This window comes from Rhopalosiphum maidis, chromosome 1, assembly GCF_003676215.2.
Source record: "Rhopalosiphum maidis isolate BTI-1 chromosome 1, ASM367621v3, whole genome shotgun sequence".
Classification (NCBI taxonomy): domain Eukaryota; kingdom Metazoa; phylum Arthropoda; class Insecta; order Hemiptera; family Aphididae; genus Rhopalosiphum; species Rhopalosiphum maidis.
In genome coordinates, this window is record NC_040877.1 from 44,238,177 (window position 1) to 44,258,578 (window position 20,402).

Genomic DNA, 20,402 nt, shown 5'->3' on the forward strand with positions numbered 1-20,402 from the left:
TCTCAATTAAAAAGAATATTATTATTATAATAGTAGGTTTAAAGAAAAAAAATGTAAATATATAGTGAGATGGAACAGTCTAATTTCTCTGTACACAATATCAATAGAAATACATTATAAGTGAATTTGAAGTATATTTGAATTGTGATTCCGATTTTCTAAAAAAACAACTTCAATATTGTACTAAACAATTATTTATTATTAAATATTACTAGTAGCTGTACTAGGTACTACAGTTTGTTATAATTTTGATGATTATGTATCAATGTATTAGATTGTATAGGTTTTAATTATGTACCTATTTATGTCAGAGATTTAAAAGAAGATGGAAATCTTATACTTCAGTGGTTGTCAATCTTTTAGACATAATGGACTACCTAGTACCTACTATAATATCCATAACTCTAAATTCTACAGACCACTATATATTATATAATGTTTAATATTTATACTATGAACTTTATACTAGATACAAGATCTCAGGTCTTTATCAGAAATGTTGAACTTACAGCTTTTTTCATAAAGACTTATCAGTTAAATACTGAACTCTTTCTCCAGTATTTTATCAACTCATAATATATAATATAATCATAATATAAAACATTAAAGTATTAAACATTGGATGATAAATCAATGAGGTTTTCTTTTTTATTCATATTTAAATTATTATACTCGCTGAATATTGTATAAAATATATCTAATATATAAAAATCTTGTGTTACAATATTGAAAATGTTTGTTACCAAACTCCTCCGAAACGGCTGGACTGAATTTTATGAAATTTTGTGTGTATATTAAGTAGATCTCAGAGAGTGATGTTAACTATTTTTTATACCCCTAGGTGTAAAGGGTGGCTCACCACAAAGGGTTGAAATCAGTAATAATAATAATAATAATAATCACGCGTTGCCACGGCTACTAGAATATTTTTTTTATGTGTGTATTTTATCGGCGTGTAGATATGAATTGTTCTGAAGCGTAAGACACCGACTAGCTCAATTATATTACCTCTTTATTATGTTTAAAGGCTGTGCGTTTATTTAATCGATTATTCGAGTTTTAACTTTTAGATTATTTTTAACGAATGATACACAATCGATTAATCGATTGAAAAAATGCAACTCTAGACGGAACAGTTATGTAAAATTAATATGTAAGAGATATCATCTATACACTAAATCACTTAATCAGAACACCGAAAATAGTTTTTACCCTTACACTAAATATTAGTATTGTTAGCATTATAGGCAACCAAAGTTAATACAAGTGCATTTTGTACAGGCGTAGACCGTTTGGGCGAATCGACCTAGAATATGGTCTGTTTGGGCGAATAACATATATATATATACCATTTGGGCGAGAATTATTCAACTAAAACTACCGTTTGGGCAGTATGAAAATGCTTATAATATACACTCATCAATTAATTAAACACAATCATACAAAATATAAATAATTAATAAAAAGTCCTATTTAAAAAAAAGATTAGTATAGATATTAATAATATTATACAAGTAGATATAGTATATATATATATATATATATCTACATTCAAAAAGTTATAAATAAAATATTACATCTGATATAATTAGTACATTTTTAAGTAATCTATTGGCTTTATATGAAAATACTCATAATAATATACATTCAATAATTAACTATTTAAATTTTCGATATTAGTGATTATATTATAATGATTAGCAATAATATCATCCGTATCTGTCACTAGGTTTTTACCTCGCATATAGTTAAAAATAATTTCATTCGCCCAAACAACTATTATATTTTTGGTCAATATTATTACCTTCGCCAAAACGATCACCGCCCTTTTGTACGGGCGACGAAGTGCACGAGGACAGCTAGTATAATAATATAAAATATAATTAATACATTTTATATAATACGAATTATACGATATGATGGTTGCCTTATTGATTATTGTGTTTTTATATAAGATTGGTGCTGACTACCAGGGGCGGACTAAGGCGACGTTAGTAAATCTATATTTTGATCAGACATTGCCATGTCTCGTCATTACAAAATGTAAACACTCTATTATCTCAAGTATAGAACTATAGACTTTAGAGTATAATGTATTATTTATTTACAATTATATAATATTAGCATTTACTATATTATAGTTACAAATTTTTTTTTATAAGCGATTTAAATTATAATTGCAATAGGTGACTTTCCCTGTTTTATTTTTTGTGTGTTAATTTTGTACACATCTCTGCTGTCACCCGATTGGACCCACCTGAACGTGATGGGGTGCGTGCAGGCTCTGCAGATATTTAATACTTGAGTTTCACCAAAAGGTCTTGAATCAACTCTTACTGGTAAAGTTGGTTTTACGGTTTTAAAATTTTTCTGTTTTTTTTTTTTTAAATGCCGATAAAAAACTTTGTTATTCCAAAAAAATCTTTAAAATTTTATACCAGGTTTATTATAAGTTGTATTTATTGTAGTAAAAAAAAATATCGATAGTCACAACTTTTGTTTATATAAGAATTTATAAAGTTCAAATGTTTACGAAATATATCAAAATCGCGAAAATTTGCAAGGAATTTTGAAGTTGAAAATTCATAAAACTGTTATGATTTATACCTTAGGTTAAAAAACCCAATACAAGGGGTTCTCCATAAGTTTTCCTTCAAATAACTAAAAAAGATTCTTGCATCATTATTAGTCCAGTGCAATTAGACGAAAAAAGGGGTTCAGCTCGGAAAAATTCCCACCTAGCTGAATTTTGGTACACATCTTTATTACATCGTTGTAAACAATGTCTAAAAAGTCGACCTCGATATCATGTACGCGTTAAAGGTTATTCGAGGTCAAAGGTCACGAAATTGGCCTTTTTTTTAATATCTCGTTTTTTATTGGTCGTACAAAAAAAAGTCTTAAATACAAATTGTAGAAGAGGTAATTATCTATAAAAATGGTCTCTTGACATTTTCACGTCATGTTGATAGTTTTTCCGTTATAAGGCCAACAATGTGTACACTTTTAATGAAATATGATTTTTTCGCTAAAAACAAGTAGCCTTTGCGTTAATATCTCGCTTTATACTGTTTGTACGATAAAAAGTCTCGAACAAAAATTGTAGAGGATAAAATTCTCTACAAAATGGTTATATATATATATATCCAATCGCACTTGCGGTGTACAAATTTTAATGTTTACCATACAAAATTACAATAATATAATATTATATTATATCATATTATAATAACGATAATAAGAATGCATTCGTTTCCACACCACCATTGAGGTAGAAGCATGGTGCGTTTTTTTTTTCATGGTTTCCCCAGTAGGCCTAGTCCATGTAGTCAACAATAATTGTTAAATAATTATTATAGGTATCATAGTTATGTAATCGTCAAAACAAAGTAATAAATATTACATTTAAATTATTATTAATCATCATCGCTCTCGTCTTCATGCATTTCTTCTTCTTCTTCTTCTTCTTCTTCTTCTTCGTCATTTTGATGTTCTTCATTTTTTTCAAAATTATATGTATTGTCTTCTTCCGTTAAATCCGCTGACAAAACGTCAAATGTGTCTATATTGTCATCTAAAGCATTGTCGGAACTTGAATTAAAACACGACTGCCCACGACAATGTCCACAAATAATTGAACATTTGATACCAATTTTTTTGCAACTGCAGTTAGTACCACAGCCTTTTTTACAGTTACAAAAAATCATATTCACCAATTCGTCGGGTGCGGGTGGTAACAATGTCATTATAGGCTCCAAAACATTGTTATTCATTATCCACCCCCAGTTTTCCGGGTTTAATTTGTTGCCCAACCAAATTTGTACCTGGTAATAAACTCGAAGCAGATGCTGTTGGGTGGCGCTATTTGTTGGTGGTAGAGATGATAATTTCACAGGTTTATTATTTCTAGTTAGTTTAGCAAATGTTATATATCTGTAATTGTCGATGGAGACCACTTGTTTTTGGGCACCATACATTGCTAAAATAAATTTAATTCCATGTTCAAAAATGTCTTGAACGGAGCAATTTTGATTTTTGAACACTGCTGCTGCACTTTGAAGGTCTGGACGATTTTCTAATAGTTTCAAAACTTTTACCTTTCCTTTATTAAAAAATGTTGATGTCGTATCACATCCTGTGACAGCGTGCAAAAATAAAATATGTTCTCTACCAAAATTGTAGTGATCCATGCTATTAGTAGATGAGTATATTTTTGTGTCAACGTTTCCTTTACCGGGTTTTAAAAAAAAAATGTGTTTTTGCGACGGAGTGCGTGCTATTAGTATAACTAAGAGATCTACGTCCTCTCCAACAACAACAGTTTTCCGGGTGTATGCTTCTTCGATTGCTGTTTCTATAATAAGTACGTCAGCATCGTCTTGAGCTTGTTTTGAAGCTATATTAATATTTTCTAATTTTTGCATCAATGTAGAAATAAATCTGTTTTTATTCGATCGATTTGAAAGAAACTTTTCTTGACTTATAGGCACTTTCATTGTTTCATTAAAAAAAACTTCAAAAGACCCACTAAATGCCTCAGATCGCCGAAACTGTTCCATCGCCTTTATATTTTTACTATTATCGTTATATCCATCGAATACAACAATTACATTGGACCCAAAATGTTTTTTTAAATATACAATATATTTATTAAATATACATTGAAAAGTATCATCTTGATGCCATATAACACGATGCAAAAGAAATCCACCGTCGATGATATAGGTAGCGTTTGAAGTATCCATTTCATAAATACTTGATTTAAAACATTTGAATAATGTGGATTTATTCGTTTTTTGCATACCTACATCGTCAAATATAGCCAAAGGGTATGGAGATAATTCATATTTTAAATATTCATCTAGATTATCTTGAAATCTTGTATTTAAACTAATTCTTTGAAATAGTAGTAGAGGATCAATAGGAACTGAATGATCATGCACTTTAATAGAGCTTTTAACACTCAAAAGCGGAAGAACTCTGTTTGCTCGTTTGAATTTGAAATTGTCAAATTTTAATCCAACCATTTTATTCATTAAATTTTTACCAATTTCGTAAGCATCACAACAGTTAATCTCATCATTACCAATTATACCATTTGATATTGACATAATTTTATTAGTTTGAGGGAAAGGATTATGGATTGTTAACCATTCAATAATTTTGTTAAACGAATGCATTCTTATTATCGTTATTATAATATGATATAATATAATATTATATTATTGTAATTTTGTATGGTAAACATTAAAATTTGTATACCGCAAGTGCGATTGGATATATATATATATATATATATAACCATTTTGTAGAGAATTTTATCCTCTACAATTTTTGTTCGAGACTTTTTATCGTACAAACAGTATAAAGCGAGATATTAACGCAAAGGCTACTTGTTTTTAGCGAAAAAATCATATTTCATTAAAAGTGTACACATTGTTGGCCTTATAACAGAAAAACTATCAACATGACGTGAAAATGTCAAGAGACCATTTTTATAGATAATTACCTCTTCTACAATTTGTATTTAAGACTTTTTTTTGTACGACCAATAAAAAACGAGATATTAAAAAAAAGGCCAATTTCGTGACCTTTGACCTCGAATAACCTTTAACGCGTACATGATATCGAGGTCGACTTTTTAGACATTGTTTACAACGATGTAATAAAGATGTGTACCAAAATTCAGCTAGGTGGGAATTTTTCCAAGCTGAAAACCTAATTGCACTGGACTATATAGAAAACATTTTATATGAGCGTATGAAATTGAAATTATATAATACCCTAAAATGATTTAAAATATTTGTTGTTATTCAAAAAATATAAGTCGTACTAGTCGTAGAAACTTGAAACTTTCACCAGTAATTGAAAAACTTGTAACAAAAAAAAAATATTATAATTTAAATTTAAGTAATAATATAACATTATATCTTAGAATCTAGGAAAATCGATTTTATCTACAATAACTGGTTTTGCGTAAAAATTCTCGTTTTTCATTACTTTTTTGGGGTTTTTTTTTATGCTTTTGGAAACTACTTGAATGATTTCACTTTTGACCTCCTTAATACACTATGAATAATCAATTTGTCTATCGGAAACCACCCCTGAAGTTGAAAATTGAAGCATTATTTCGACAAGTAATAGCGTAAACACACAAAAATAAGAAATAAAATATATCATTGTAAAATCAATTCATTCATTACTCCGTTGACCGTTCAGAATCTAAGACTACGAGCATCAAAAATTAATTTGTACGAAATCAAAAATTGACATGTAAAATAACATACTATAAATGAACTATAAATAGGTTTTAGATTTTTGTTAATATTCTAATAAAAATTATTATTTCTTAGAAATTCAGAACATTTACCAAATATTTGAATTTGCATTTTCTGTTTATAATTTTATTTTCAAAATATTTCGCTTATTTTCAAACTAAATAACCATATGCAATATTCAATTTTTAAAGTTTTTCTTTATACATTTTGATTAATTTTTACACGCCCTTCACTTATTCAATGACGAGGTCCACTCAAAACCTATACTATACAGCAGAATGACTTCCTGGTTATATTTTTATTTTAGATCACTTTGAAACTAAAACCTAAAATTAGTTTTCAATTGTTTTAGTGCTAAAAATATCGTTCAGCTGTGTATGAAGAATATTTTGAACTTCGATGTGCCGTATCCGATTAAAAAAGGGTGGGCAAGTGGGTACTGACGTACTGTATTAAATGTACAGTGTACAGTAAAGATAGAAAGTAGGTCACTATAATGAATGTGTTAAATTTGAATGCAATAACAGGTTTCATTGTATACGAAAAACGATTCTGAACGGAGATTATTTGTCAGTCTAGGATAATGAGCAGGATATATTATATTATTACTTATAATCAAATTTTAATATATCGTTATTTTAAAAAATAAATTTCATACGTTTATGAAATGTTTTTTATGTTGACGCTAGAGTTTCTTTTTACAGCTATTTGAAAAAAAAGTTATGGAGTATCTTGTGTTGGGTTTTTTAACCTTAAGTATAATTCAAAAAAATGTTATGAATTTTCAACTTCGAAATTCCTTGCAAATTTTCGCGATTTGACATATTTTGTAAACATTTGAACTTTAATGCTTATAAACAAAAATAGTGACTAACGATTAATAGGTTGGTTTTTTACTACATTAAGAACAACTAATAATAAACCTTGTATTAAATTTTAAAGATTTTTTTGGAAAGCCAAATTTTTTTAATCACCATTTCAAAGAAAAAATCCTATGTCCGTTGAGCCGACGACCGACGAGCCGAAGTTGGGTATTATTATTACAATAAAGATTTTATATATTTATATTATATACCTATATTCAACATTTCCAAATAGTAATAATATAGATGTTTATCAAAGCAATTATGTGAGAGAGATATCGAGCCAGTATTATACATTTGTGTTATGCTCTAATGTTATTTTGTATCAGTGATGTTTGTGCTGTCATATTTTATTTTATAATAATGGAGTGTTTTTTGTTAAACAACAAAATTTTTATAAACGGTTATATTATGGTCAAAAATAAGAAATTATTAAACAATATTATTGATGATAAATTTAATAGGATCACTATAGATTTTCTAAAAAAGTAAAAAGTAAAACTTATAATATAAAGCTTTAAATTAATTTTTTTTTTAATTTTTAATTATTACAACGAATATTTTTTAAATAATTATATTAATAAATATGAAATATGAATAATAATTTTTAATTTAGTAATACATTTTTTATTTTTAAATATATAAATTAGAATTTTAGATAACTCTGTCGGCCTGATATTCAATCGTCCAACTACCTAGTTGTCGGCTCAACGTCTGATCCCACATAAACTTATACCCAATTTTAATATTAAGTATTAAATTAAATATATTTTTAAAATTATATTTACTACTTAATAATAATATGCAAAATATTAACATTTTATTTTGTAAATGGTTGATGTTGTTTATATTTATTAATAAGTTATTAGTTATTATTATTAAATTTATATATCCAAATTAATTCATTATTAGTGCCACTTTTAAACGTTTCTATTGTTTTAAGTCTGGGGTTAATGGAGAATTTGTTCTAATTTTTTGAACGCATGTTTATCATTACTTATATTTTGCATAGTTGCAAAACGAAAATTTTGATTAAATTGTGTCTTCAAATTTAGAATAGATTTCTCAAAACTCTGGACTTATAAATTATATCAACATTTTATAGTGGTCACTAATAATATATAATAAAATTAAGTAGGGATTCATTTGAGACTATACCCGGTTAGGAAAAAAAGGAACGTAGTTATGCATTAACAATTGATATATTATCGTCTGTGAATATGTTAATGCATATATTTATATATAAATACTTTGAAAATTATTTTAAGTAGATACCTTGCGTAAAAAAACGCAAAATTGCTAACTTCCAAAGGCCATAACTTCGAAACTAAGTCCGAGCACGTATGTGAAGTTATAAAAATTATACACCATACTACTATAGAGTAATGAAAGATATTATTGTCTTCAAAATGACGTAAAATATGAGTAGAAAAAGATTTAGTTACAAGTTAATTACAATAGGTATGTAATAAATATTGGAACAAATGCAATTTAGTGCTTCCTCACCAATTTGATTTTTTTTTTATCGAACCTTATATAACTCGACGAGTTAAGTATGGTGCAATCAGAATTAGTCGCTCGGACTACGTGTGTGAAGTTGGCTTCCCCATTATGTCCAAATTAAACCGGGTAAATTGTAAGTTAAAAATCTCAATTTGTAAGTAATTATAAGTTAATAAGTTCGAAGTAATTGTCAAAATTAACTTGGAGGGGCTAACTTCACACTAACCCCCCGATTTTTTCCAAATTACACGAAACAAATTGTAAGTTTAAAAGCTCGATTTATAAATAATAGTTAGTTGAATTTTTGAATTTGTAAGTTCATTGATTTGATGAAATAGCCAAAATTAACTTGAAGGGCTAACTTTGCACTAGCCCCCCCCACTTTCATCAAATTACACCGGACAGAGTGTAAGTTGTTTAGCTTAATTTGTAAGTAATTGTAAGTTGATTTTTGGAATTACTTACAAATTAAGCTTAAAAACTTACAATCTATCCGGTGTAATTTGGTGAAAGTGGGGAGCTAATGCGAAATTTGACCCTCAAGTTAATTTTGACAATTACTTCGAACTTATTAACTAACAAATTTCAAAATTCAACTTACAATTACTTACAAATAGAGATTTTCAACTTACAATTTACCCGGTTTAATTTGGACATAATGGGGGAGCCAACTTCACACACATAGTCCGAGCGACTAATTCTGATTGCACCATACTTAACTCGTCGAGTTACATAAGGTTCGATAAAAAAAAAATCAAATTGGTGAGGAAGCACTAAATTGCATTTGTTCCAATATTTATTACATACCTATTGTAATTAACTTGTAACTAAATCTTTTTCTACTCATATTTTACGTCATTTTGAAGACAATAATATCTTTCATTACTCTATAGTAGTATGGTGTATAATTTTTAAATCAATGATGCCAGATTTCAAAGGAAGAAAGTCGTATAGAAGCTTTAAAATTGGGTGTCGTATTTTCAACGACAATATGGTATAAAAATTTAGCTTGGACCTCAGCACTGGTTTAAACCTACAAACTACATACATATACATATAATTTATTTTATTGCTTGTACTCAATACTTACTTAACAGTTTATCACATAGAATTATACATAAACAAATAATAAAAATTAATTATATCACTAAAGAAATACAAATCGATAATATTTAAAACTAGGAGAGCCTAGACCACGGTTGTAGATTGAACTATGCTAATGATTACCAAGAATTAAGATTTTAATAATTATTCGTGGTAGTTGCTATTATTTGAAAAAAGTATAAGTAGGATAAAAATAAACAGATGATATTAAAATATAATGTATTCTATAAATAGAATACTGCTGTCCAAATTTATATATACGAGCATGTACTAGGGTTTAGACATTAGACCATTAGACATTTATATTATTTAAAAAAATGTGGCATCATCTCTAACCATCTTTGATATTCATTATCTCTCTATACGCATAGTTACTGTTTTTACCTATACCATGTCATTACAAACAAAAAGTACTACATATTTAATTTCTTATCAAAAATATTGGCATACGCATGGTTATTATCTAAATTCAATATGAGAATATGTTATTACTAGTTGAACGTAGTGACACAACAAAGTTCATCACTGCGTCGATAGTTGATAACGTATTTATTAAATTATGAAATTATATACGTCTTATTATTATTTATTACCTATGTGACACTGATATTCAGAAATAAGAAGTATTATAAAAACCGAAAAACTGCCCAACTCTGAAAAGCTATATCTCGCTAATAAATTAACGAAAAATAATAATTTAAACGTTAAAATTCATAAAAAAATAGCCCTACTATTTTATGACATTTTAAAAATAGGTTGTCATTTTAAAATCAAAAATTGATAGTGATTTAACTATTAGATATAAAGATGAACAAATAAAAATGTTATTTGGTTTTAGTATAAAAGCATGAAACTAAATATTTTGAAAAAGTCAACACTTTTGAAATAATGTGTGTACAAAGAATAATGATAAAATAATCACCCTGTATAACAAACCTTATCTAATCTGACCTTTATTAAAAATTGACTTAGTCGACCAACTAGCTAAAAAATAATATGTAAAATTTCATCTGAATCTACGACATCATTCAAATTCACTCATGTCTCATTTCAAACTTTTCCTCGCGCACACTACCTCAAAATCCTCTAAGCTGTTTCAAAATACGAAAGTTTCAAGACTTCCTTAATTAATACAATTATTATGTTCCGAAGGGTTCTATCAATGGATAGTCTTCATCCAAACTAAAATTAAATCATGTACATTTAAGTCATTGTTTGTGTAATCACATTTGCAATAGGGTAAAATCAATTTAATATAATGTGTAACAACTGTACCTACATTTTAAAGATTAAATTAATAAAAAAAAATATTAAAGTATCTTGCCTGTATCTATTAATTATAAATTTGGTACTAGTATAAAAGTTTTCCAGATACAAGACACAAATAATTACTTTGAAAAATGTAACTAAATAACTAATAATTATAAAATATGTAACTTAGCTAGCAACCGGCCTTTTTTTGGAGTTCTTTGGCAGCTGGTATCAAACTGTGTAAATGCTGTGCCCGGCTTAAGTCTGTCGGATGTGTTTCCATCCACCAAATTTCTCTGGACGGACTATTTATAACAGACATGAATTTCCAGAATAAGTAGCCCTGGGTGACGTCCACGCACGCGTTTGCGGCCAATTCTAAACCAACGCGGTCGGCCTCTACCTCGTAGGCTCTTTTCCTCGTCAGCTTCACGCCCACATATAAAACCATTTGGCAAAACATGATCGCTAACAGTGCTTTACTAAACGGTAGTAAGACTGTTAAGACTGCAGTTATTGGCAACACGAATAGTACGTGCATTGCCAAATTGACACTGATATCATTATTTAGATGTCGAAGTAAGCAATGTGCTAGTTCATGTCCAATTATAATTGCAAGTTGGTCATCGTTGGCTATTTTCGCTAGCCCGGTATACACAAAGATGTACCCATTGGTCATGACAAATGCATTGATAATATGAGGACTGTCCAATACCACTATATTCCATTTGTAATTCCTGATCATGTCAACATTGGCGTTGGCATTTAACAGTCGAGATGCAACACCGGCAACACGTTTATATGTCGGATGTTCTTTGCTTAAAAGACAGCACTGTTTCGCCGAGTTCAAAATAATAGCTACCTGATGGTCGGCGCTTTTCTCCAGCGCCTGGTCGTTGAAAATATATAAACGCCGGAGGTTCGTCCATGAATCCAGTTCCATGAAAGATGATAGAAAGGTGCCAACTAGGCCTAGCCCGGTCGCCACCGTCATACCGATTGCTTTGCGGTATGCCCAAGCTGTGTCCGCCAACTTCTGTTTTTTTTCAGGCATCTGCTTAAACCACCAGCGCCGCGCCGTTATACCACCAATTACCGTCAGTAACAACGAGAACTCGCGCCTCTTCGGTTGACTGTAAATTTATATTGCAATAATTTTATGGTTATTATGAATGTATTGTTATGACATGTAAGGGGAAAAACTTGTGATCATGACTCATGCATCTTACTAGTTATTGAATTAGGTAATGAGTGTTTGACCACTATATAAAGTTAAAATAGTATTTGGCGTAATTTTAAATCTTATAAAAATTTACAGTAGGTACAATAATATTTGAAGTATGTCTAACACTGTAATGTCAATAAAAAATATTTCGAAACTCTCTGTAAGTATATCAAATTGTTGTCTGATAGTAACGTAAGAAAATTCATTTTACGGTATCGTCATAAGTTCATAGCATATAATAGATAATATTATTAGTCAAACTATCCTTTTAATTTAAATAGATTACCAAACATGATTTTGAAATTGAAGAGTCTGTTTCGGTATTTTTAGCATAGGATTTGGCGTCTTACATATCAAACCGCTCATACGACTATAAGATGATATAGTTGATATATTCATAGATCTTGCTGTTGGAATTCGCAAAACCGAAGAATTTCTCAAAATAAATCTAGAAAACATTGTATAATCAATAATTCCAGAATATTTTAACTGATATAAAAGCTTTTATGGCAAATGTAACGTAATATGAAAAAATAACAAGACGTATCTTAGGAAACGTATTTTTCGAATATTTGGATAAATAATATAGTCTATATAAATTGTATATTTATTTAAATAAAAATAATAATGGTTATATTTATTTAATGGTATTTATTATTTTTAAACCATACATTTTATATTTCACAAATCAATAAATAAATGTTAGTTAATAAGGTATAATATAATAAAATTATTCAAAAATCTTACTTTTCACTTGATTTTTTGCAATAAATTTACTTGAGTAGGTATTGAGTTTTTCGATTAAGCGCTGTAATTAGTTTCAGTGTATACTGACACACTGCACATACGTACAATTGAAAGCAGTGGCAGCTCGTAATCGTTTAGCACAGGAGTGCGGTGAAAAAAATTAAAGAACTATAATACATCATACAAAAAAATGAAAATGTTAAAATAATAATACAAAATTAAACATGACGTTGCCGTCCGATTTGAGCGACAAAATTCATCGCACATTATAACTTTATGAGCTTCTATAGCCGTCGCGCCGTCGTGATGATATTATTACCACAGGGCACAGATATTCTGTATTATTACTCGTATATTAATATTAATACTATTAAACCTACAGTTTATACGGGAAACCAGTATTTTTATGTGTGATTCACTGTGTCGCTCAAGCTGCGGCGTTGCATAGGCGTATAATCCATTTACCCGTATAATGACATCGCGAATTCGTAACGATATTATTATAAACTATGAAAATAATTTTAATTATAATTAAAAATATATTTAATTGTTAATTTGTTATTGTATAATATATTATGTACTAAAATATGTACCTATTTATTTTGTAAATATATTTGTATTATAAATTGTTTATTTTTGTAGGGAGTGCGATCGTACATATGCACGAGCCGCCACTGATTGAAAGATAAATAAAATAAAACTTTCAGGGATTATATGAAAGTTGTTGACTTACAAATTTTGATTTTGTCCTTACAAATTACTTACTAATTAATGACCAAATATGAAATTGGTTGGACAATGTTGGGTAGTCGACTTCACGGAAATCAGACTATTATCCCGAAGCCGACGAAGACCACCGCCGCGGAACCCTCCACCTGAATCAGACCAATTAAATGGACGAAGTTCTACGGATTGCCTATTTCTCATTCTTCACGGGATTATAAAGTTAGTAAAATCTTGTCGCAACAGACATAGGATAACATCTTAGAGACTTAGACTGAAACTCTGACGCAGGTTTTCGATGGGTAAACAATAGCTCTGTGAAGTGTAAATAATTAGCCTGTTGTTTCCGACCACATTAATTATAATAATATATTATATATTATTATATTAATCTAGCGAAGTGAATCTCTCCCCCCCACCCGAAACACCGACAATCATAAACAAAAATATAAGATTTTAATTTTGGAAACTTGCTTGATCGAAGTGTACGGGTTTGGTCAAAAAGCCAAAAGGGAATCGATATTTTATAAATATGGTCGAAAAGAGAAAAGTACATTTTTGGTTAAAAAAAGGTCTAGAGCCAATCTTTTTCTTTACTATGTCAAATAAAAAATATAAAATTGAGAATGTGCCATACAAAATTAATTCTTTTTATTTACTTTACAAAAATATTATTATAATATTTTTAATAACATATAATTAAGCCTGGGATTTGTATGTAATAAAAAACCAAAAGTATGTAAGTACATATATATTAGGTATGTAATTAAAATGGCCAAAATATGTAGTATAAAATAAAAAATTTAATAAGAAAAATTTTAAACTATGTTATTGTGTAAAATTAAAATAAAATTAAAAATAATTTTTGAATAATATACAATTTTTTTTTTTTTAATTTCTAATCAATTTTATTTAAAAAATATAAAATATAAAGATATTTTCACAACCACGTGAACAAAAGTACTGACACTACTGAAAATTCGTAGATATATTTTGTCTAATAATTGTTGAATATAAAGTATAATCTAAAATCAGTAATGTATAGTTATCCAAGTTATCGAACAAAAACAAATAAAATAAATTATAATCATGTTATAGTTATTTAACTAATACTTTCATATACTTATTTCCTATATACATTACACTTACAATTTTTACAAGTACTAGTATCGAAGTATAAATGTATAATACTACTAATTCACAGAAATTGTCAATATTTACGAAATATGTAAAAATAAATACAGAAATCTTACAAATAATGTTAAAATATATATATATGACGAAATATGTAAAATATTGTAAATCACGTGAAATTAATTTATCATTTGCAATACTTAATTTATTATGTTTTAGTAAAAATATGTATTTACATACAAATCTCAGCCCTACATATAACATATGTTATTTTATCCGATGTAAGCGAGACATTCAATAACGTTAAATGTGTCGCAGATTGGCCACCCTTAGATAGAATAGATCTAAGTAGTTAAGTACGCCTTTGATGGAAATAAGAGGTGGCAATGACACTTTCATTAGTGTGTGTGATTAGTATCGGAGAACTCCTGATTGATAGTCTCACAAATACTCCAAAAGTCCAAAACAAGTACTCTCCAAAAAAATTGGCTTGAAAAAATTAATGTTCATTAAAAATGTAATAAATATTACATAAAATGTTGAAATACGTTTAATAATATTCTCTATTTATATAACAAAATCAGGACCATTAGGTATAAGCTCTAAAATATACACAAAATTTTATGTAGTAAAATTTTGATAGGTGAAAGTATTGGAAAAATGTTCATTTTAAAAATACGGTGAAACTTTCCTGAGTGAAAACTTTAAATAGCACATGATTTTTTCTAAATTTTTTTTTTATAGAAAACCTTTAAATACTGGTCACTCTGAATAACGGACACTTTTTATGAATAAATTTTGATAAATATTGTATCATCATTTACTAACTATATTTTATTACAAAGTACCTTTTTCATATTATTACTTATGTAGTACAACATATCCGTTATAAGTAATGACCCCCTCAACGTATCAAAATTAACTTAAGTATTTAAATTTATATTAATTACATTCAGACTATAAATTTACATAATTAATTCAATATTTGTTTATTTTACTTAAAAAAATAATATTTTGAAATTTAAAAAAAATATATGTTTAATAATATTATAACTATTTTAATGTATGAACAATATACAATCATGATAAGCAAAATAATATATAAATATACATTAACTCTGGCCTGTACACAAACAAATTGTGAAAAAGTATTTACTAAGTTGAAAATTATAAAAGACAGATTATGTTCAACAATGGAACAAGATTTATTAAACATGCAACTTTTTCTAAGTATAGAAAACGATTATTTGCCTTACACAAAAAGTATAATTGACAAAATTTCAGAAAGTTCAACAAAATTTTCAAAATTATTACATTTTTAAAAGTTATACATTTTATATACACAAATATAATACAAAATGTTTATTAATTGTTTTCATAAGATAAATATATAACTATTATAAAGAAATGAAATTTATTTTATACAAGCCTAATTTTTAAACATTGAAAATTCTTCTTATTTTAGAAAATAAATATATTCTATAATAATAAATACATAAAAATGCTTTGCTGAGAATAAAATAGAAATGTGCATTATTTGTTTTTTTATTTTAAAAAATGTTGATAAGGCCTTAAAAATGTGTTTGCACCCTGGGTCATTTTATTCCAGTCCTACCACTGAATGTATGAAAGTAATTAAGAAAAATATGACAATGATATTGAACAGTGGGTGTAAGGGGTAGAGCCCCAAAGGACTAAGTCAAACGACTTTCCATGTCTGCGAACAACATTAGCCTATGCATGGGAAAAAAAAGATATACTTTACATAACATTAATATATAAAAAAAAGACATTGTAAAATTTGTTTAAGTTTTCATCGGATTCAATTTCAACACTGTTTAGTTATTTCATGGTCTGCAACGGTATTTTTAATTTTGATTTTTCATCACATCAATTTTTATAATATTTATATCCTTTTGAAGGGAAACTATTTGATTAAACACTAAAAATAAAATAATTTACATTTTTTTTAAATTCTAAACAGAGTGGAAAAAGTACTTAACAATTTTTTATTTTTTCTTAGTCATGAGAATTATAATGAATATAAATATGTGTTCACACAGACAAACAAATAAAAATAATTGTCGAATCTACTACAAAATCTTACACTTGTAACCACAAGCCCTTAAGTGACCAACCAATCAGCCTTACAAATGATTCATATCAACTAATTCCTGGCAATTGTCCCAAAACACTCAAAATAAAGCAGTGCCATCTAGTTCCTATATATGATTATTTTAATTTTTAACCATATAATAGTGCCATAATTTCTTAAAATTAAGTTATTTAATGTTAAATATAATATTTTGTAATTATCATAATAAGTATGATATATTCAATATTATATTTATTATTATAAAATTATATTAATATATTTTATTATTATTATATTATATTAAACACTAAAATTGAAGGTATATATGTATATTATTCTGTATAATTCAAATAAAGGGGAAACAATTGAATTTATTTTCATTGCATATACGAGTTTCATTTTTATACAAAAATAAATAAGGTTAAGGAGATTTAATTGATTCAATTTATTTAATAATTTGTATTACCTTTCATTAATGTGTGACTGATACTATGTATTGTATTCATCATACTATTATCACTTGATGTAGGTGTTGGATTTATATTTGTTAAATTATAGGTAAATATTGTTGAGTATAAAGAATATTCTTAATTATTATAATAATTATTAATATATATATATATATATATATATATATAATTAAGTTAACCAGTATATAGTTCAGAATTTTCTTTATCATAATTTGTTGTCAATTGCTTCACTATATCAGGTGAATTTACTTTACTGTTAAACGTATCAAATAAGCCTAAAAAAGAAATTCAGCTGTAGTAAATATTAATAGGTACCTTTAAAATAAATAGAACATAAAAATACATTTAGACAAATTAAATAAGCTTTATAACATTAAGGAGATATTCTGACATGATTTTCTTCATTGGTACGGTTTAAAAATGAATAATTAGTACGTTCTTGAGCAGTGTCATCGTTAAATGATACATTACTATACATTTTTCACAACTAAAGTATCCAGAGTGCTCTTTAATCTGTTTAGTATAAGCTCGAGCAGGTTCATCGGCAATTAAATAATCCTTTTAAATATATACTTATATTTCTATCATCAACATGTAAACCATTATTTATAAGACCATTAAGTTCATGAATAAAAGGAGAGATATTCATGGACATTGTATGGTTTTTTTCTCTAAAATAAGAACCAATTATGAAAGGTTTTATTGAATTATCGACACAAATACCACATATAATAGGCCACAATGATTTACCCTTTTTGTCAATTCAATTGGTAACCCGTCGATATTGAACCATAAGTCAAGGACTGTTAGTTGACGAATGTATGGATCTGTATTTAATAAATGTTTTAATCCATCGGAGATACCAAAATGGACGTACTGACCACCAGCGATTGTTTTTATTTCTACATTTCCAGATCGAGGAGTTGATAATAAGGTTCTATAATCTGTTGGTAATGATTTCAAGCTTACCAAATTATCCACAGATTTTAATAATTTTAATAATTCTGAAACACGACTTCTTAGAAGTCGAGAATTAGTTATAAACGAGGCTAGTTTTAAATCAAAAGTATTCAAATCAGGCACATGTTGAGGAATGTTTATTTCTCTAAGCTCCGAACATAATTCAGGCTCATTATTAGAATAACATTCAATAACTCCTGACAATATATTATAGCTTGAATTTATTTGAGAAAACTGTTTAGGTGGTTCGACTTGTTAAGATTGAATAGATATAACCGGAGAAATAACATTATTTGTGTTGTTTACTAAATAAGTAATTTCAAAAATATTTTCTCTTCGTCTTTTAAAAACTTGTGATAAACTGCTACTGGGCTTATATGCATTTTTAGGCATCTCCTTAAATTTTAAAATAAAATGAATACAAAAAAAAAAAAAACAAATAATATTGTATGATTAAATTAAGTTTATTTTAATTCTAACTTATACCAAAATGTGTCTGAGATATAGCTCTATAAAATGGACTAACAACTTTTATGATAGTTATAAAAGAAAAAGTTATTAATCCATCAAAATTGTATCAACTAACCCCACTATCCCAAAACTTCCCCTACTGTACTAAGTTTTAAACAATTTTATGCTTTTTTGTATCTATGATTTTGAAGAGCAGTTCATAAAAATATGTGATGCATCTTATTGGTGGGTGGGTACATTTAATACTAATTCAACACTTATTAGGTAGGTTTATCCAGTATAGTAGTATATAAACGTAGTTGGTATAAGTATCTAAATAATATATTATAATATAATATTATATGATGTTATATAATACTATATAAATAGTTATTATAATAATAAGTCAAATAATTATACTAGTCACACGGTATACTGCAGGCTGAAGCGCAGCTGCTGCTTTAGGTATATATACTAATATTAATATATTTTATTTTATTATAGATTTTACAATGGAGTATGTTTTTTTTTGTCTTTAAATGCTTTAATTTTTGACTTCAGCCCTTCTTCAGGAAAAACCATAAAAAAGTAACGACAAAACGGAAATTTTTACACATAATCAGTTTTCGACAGAATTATCTGGTTTCATGTGTCAGTTGTTTTTTGCATTGAAAGTATATGACCAAGGCTTATTGCTATTTGGTTCCTAAACAAAATGTTTTTGCAAGGTAGGTTCGTTGGCCCTTCAGTTAACCCGAAATTGGGAAGTCCAAACTTACCCTTTCTAGTCAGACTGAAGGCTATTGCTATACACTTGCAGTGTGTAGTTGATGGGTACGTCTCATTCGCTACACCATCTTCCTACTGGAATCGTTTGGGCCCTGGGTTCGCCAAACCCGTAGTGATAATACTGATAATTACTTAGCTCTTCTCTGAGGGGATCGTGATAATACTTCCTAAATTCAATTATTTTATATTTTTCGAAATAACTAAAATTATTGTGGATTGTGTTTATTGGTAGTAACTGATTTTCGTAGTAACTGCATGATAATACAAATTCGGTTTAATTGAAAATCGTAACTTTTAATTTTTTAGGTAAATACTGCAACCCTAAGAGCCTTTCGTATTCGTAAATATATATAATGGATATATGGATAGACTATGGCTATAATAATACTGTACGAGTTCGCGTTCTTTTATGTTGGATAGTTAATATCTTCAAGAACGTGGGGTACTATTATATTTGAACTTCAATTAAAGTCGTATTGTAATTAGAATAAAAAAGGTTTGCGCGCAAAAAATATTTACACCATATACCCTAAAATTGATAGTAATATATGAACGCATGATAAGCTCCAAGAGCCTATCTCAATATTCAGCTCGTTATCTTCAACGTTGTTACTAACGGCTCGGTAGTGCCGTATAGAGGTCAAATGGTTACCGATGTCCTATTTACCTCCAACAATCACTTCCACGTTCTAGCTGTATGGAGGAAGGAGACGACAGTGAGGTAACAGTGTACTATCGTGAATATATGTTTACGTTTATTGACTTAACAAAATGACAAGAACGACGACGCGAGGATATAACAATTTTATA

The 20,402-nt window shown here is 27.9% G+C and overlaps 1 protein-coding gene across 1 annotated transcript; it reads right to left on the bottom strand.

Annotated features, from left to right (window-relative positions):
• Positions 1-11,189: 11,189 nt before the first annotated feature.
• LOC113550045 (metalloendopeptidase OMA1, mitochondrial-like) lies at positions 11,190-12,683 on the bottom strand. The gene is made up of 2 exons (XM_026951647.1): positions 12,511-12,683; positions 11,190-12,132 (listed from the first exon to the last, which is right to left on the bottom strand). Exons 1-2 carry the CDS (start codon positions 12,681-12,683, stop codon positions 11,190-11,192), a joined length of 1,116 nt encoding a protein of 371 aa, XP_026807448.1.
• Positions 12,684-20,402: the final 7,719 nt, after the last annotated feature.

What these genes read in the sequence shown, in the direction of transcription:
- LOC113550045 (XM_026951647.1), bottom strand. Translation starts at nt 12,683, where the DNA reads ATGTTTTCTAGATTTATTTTGAGAAATTCTTCGGTTTTGCGAATTCCA. An exon ending in CAATTTCAAAATCATGTTTG is followed by an intron (nt 12,133 to 12,510) that starts GTAATCTATTTA and finishes ATAAATTTACAG; the next exon opens with TCAACCGAAGAGGCGCGAGT.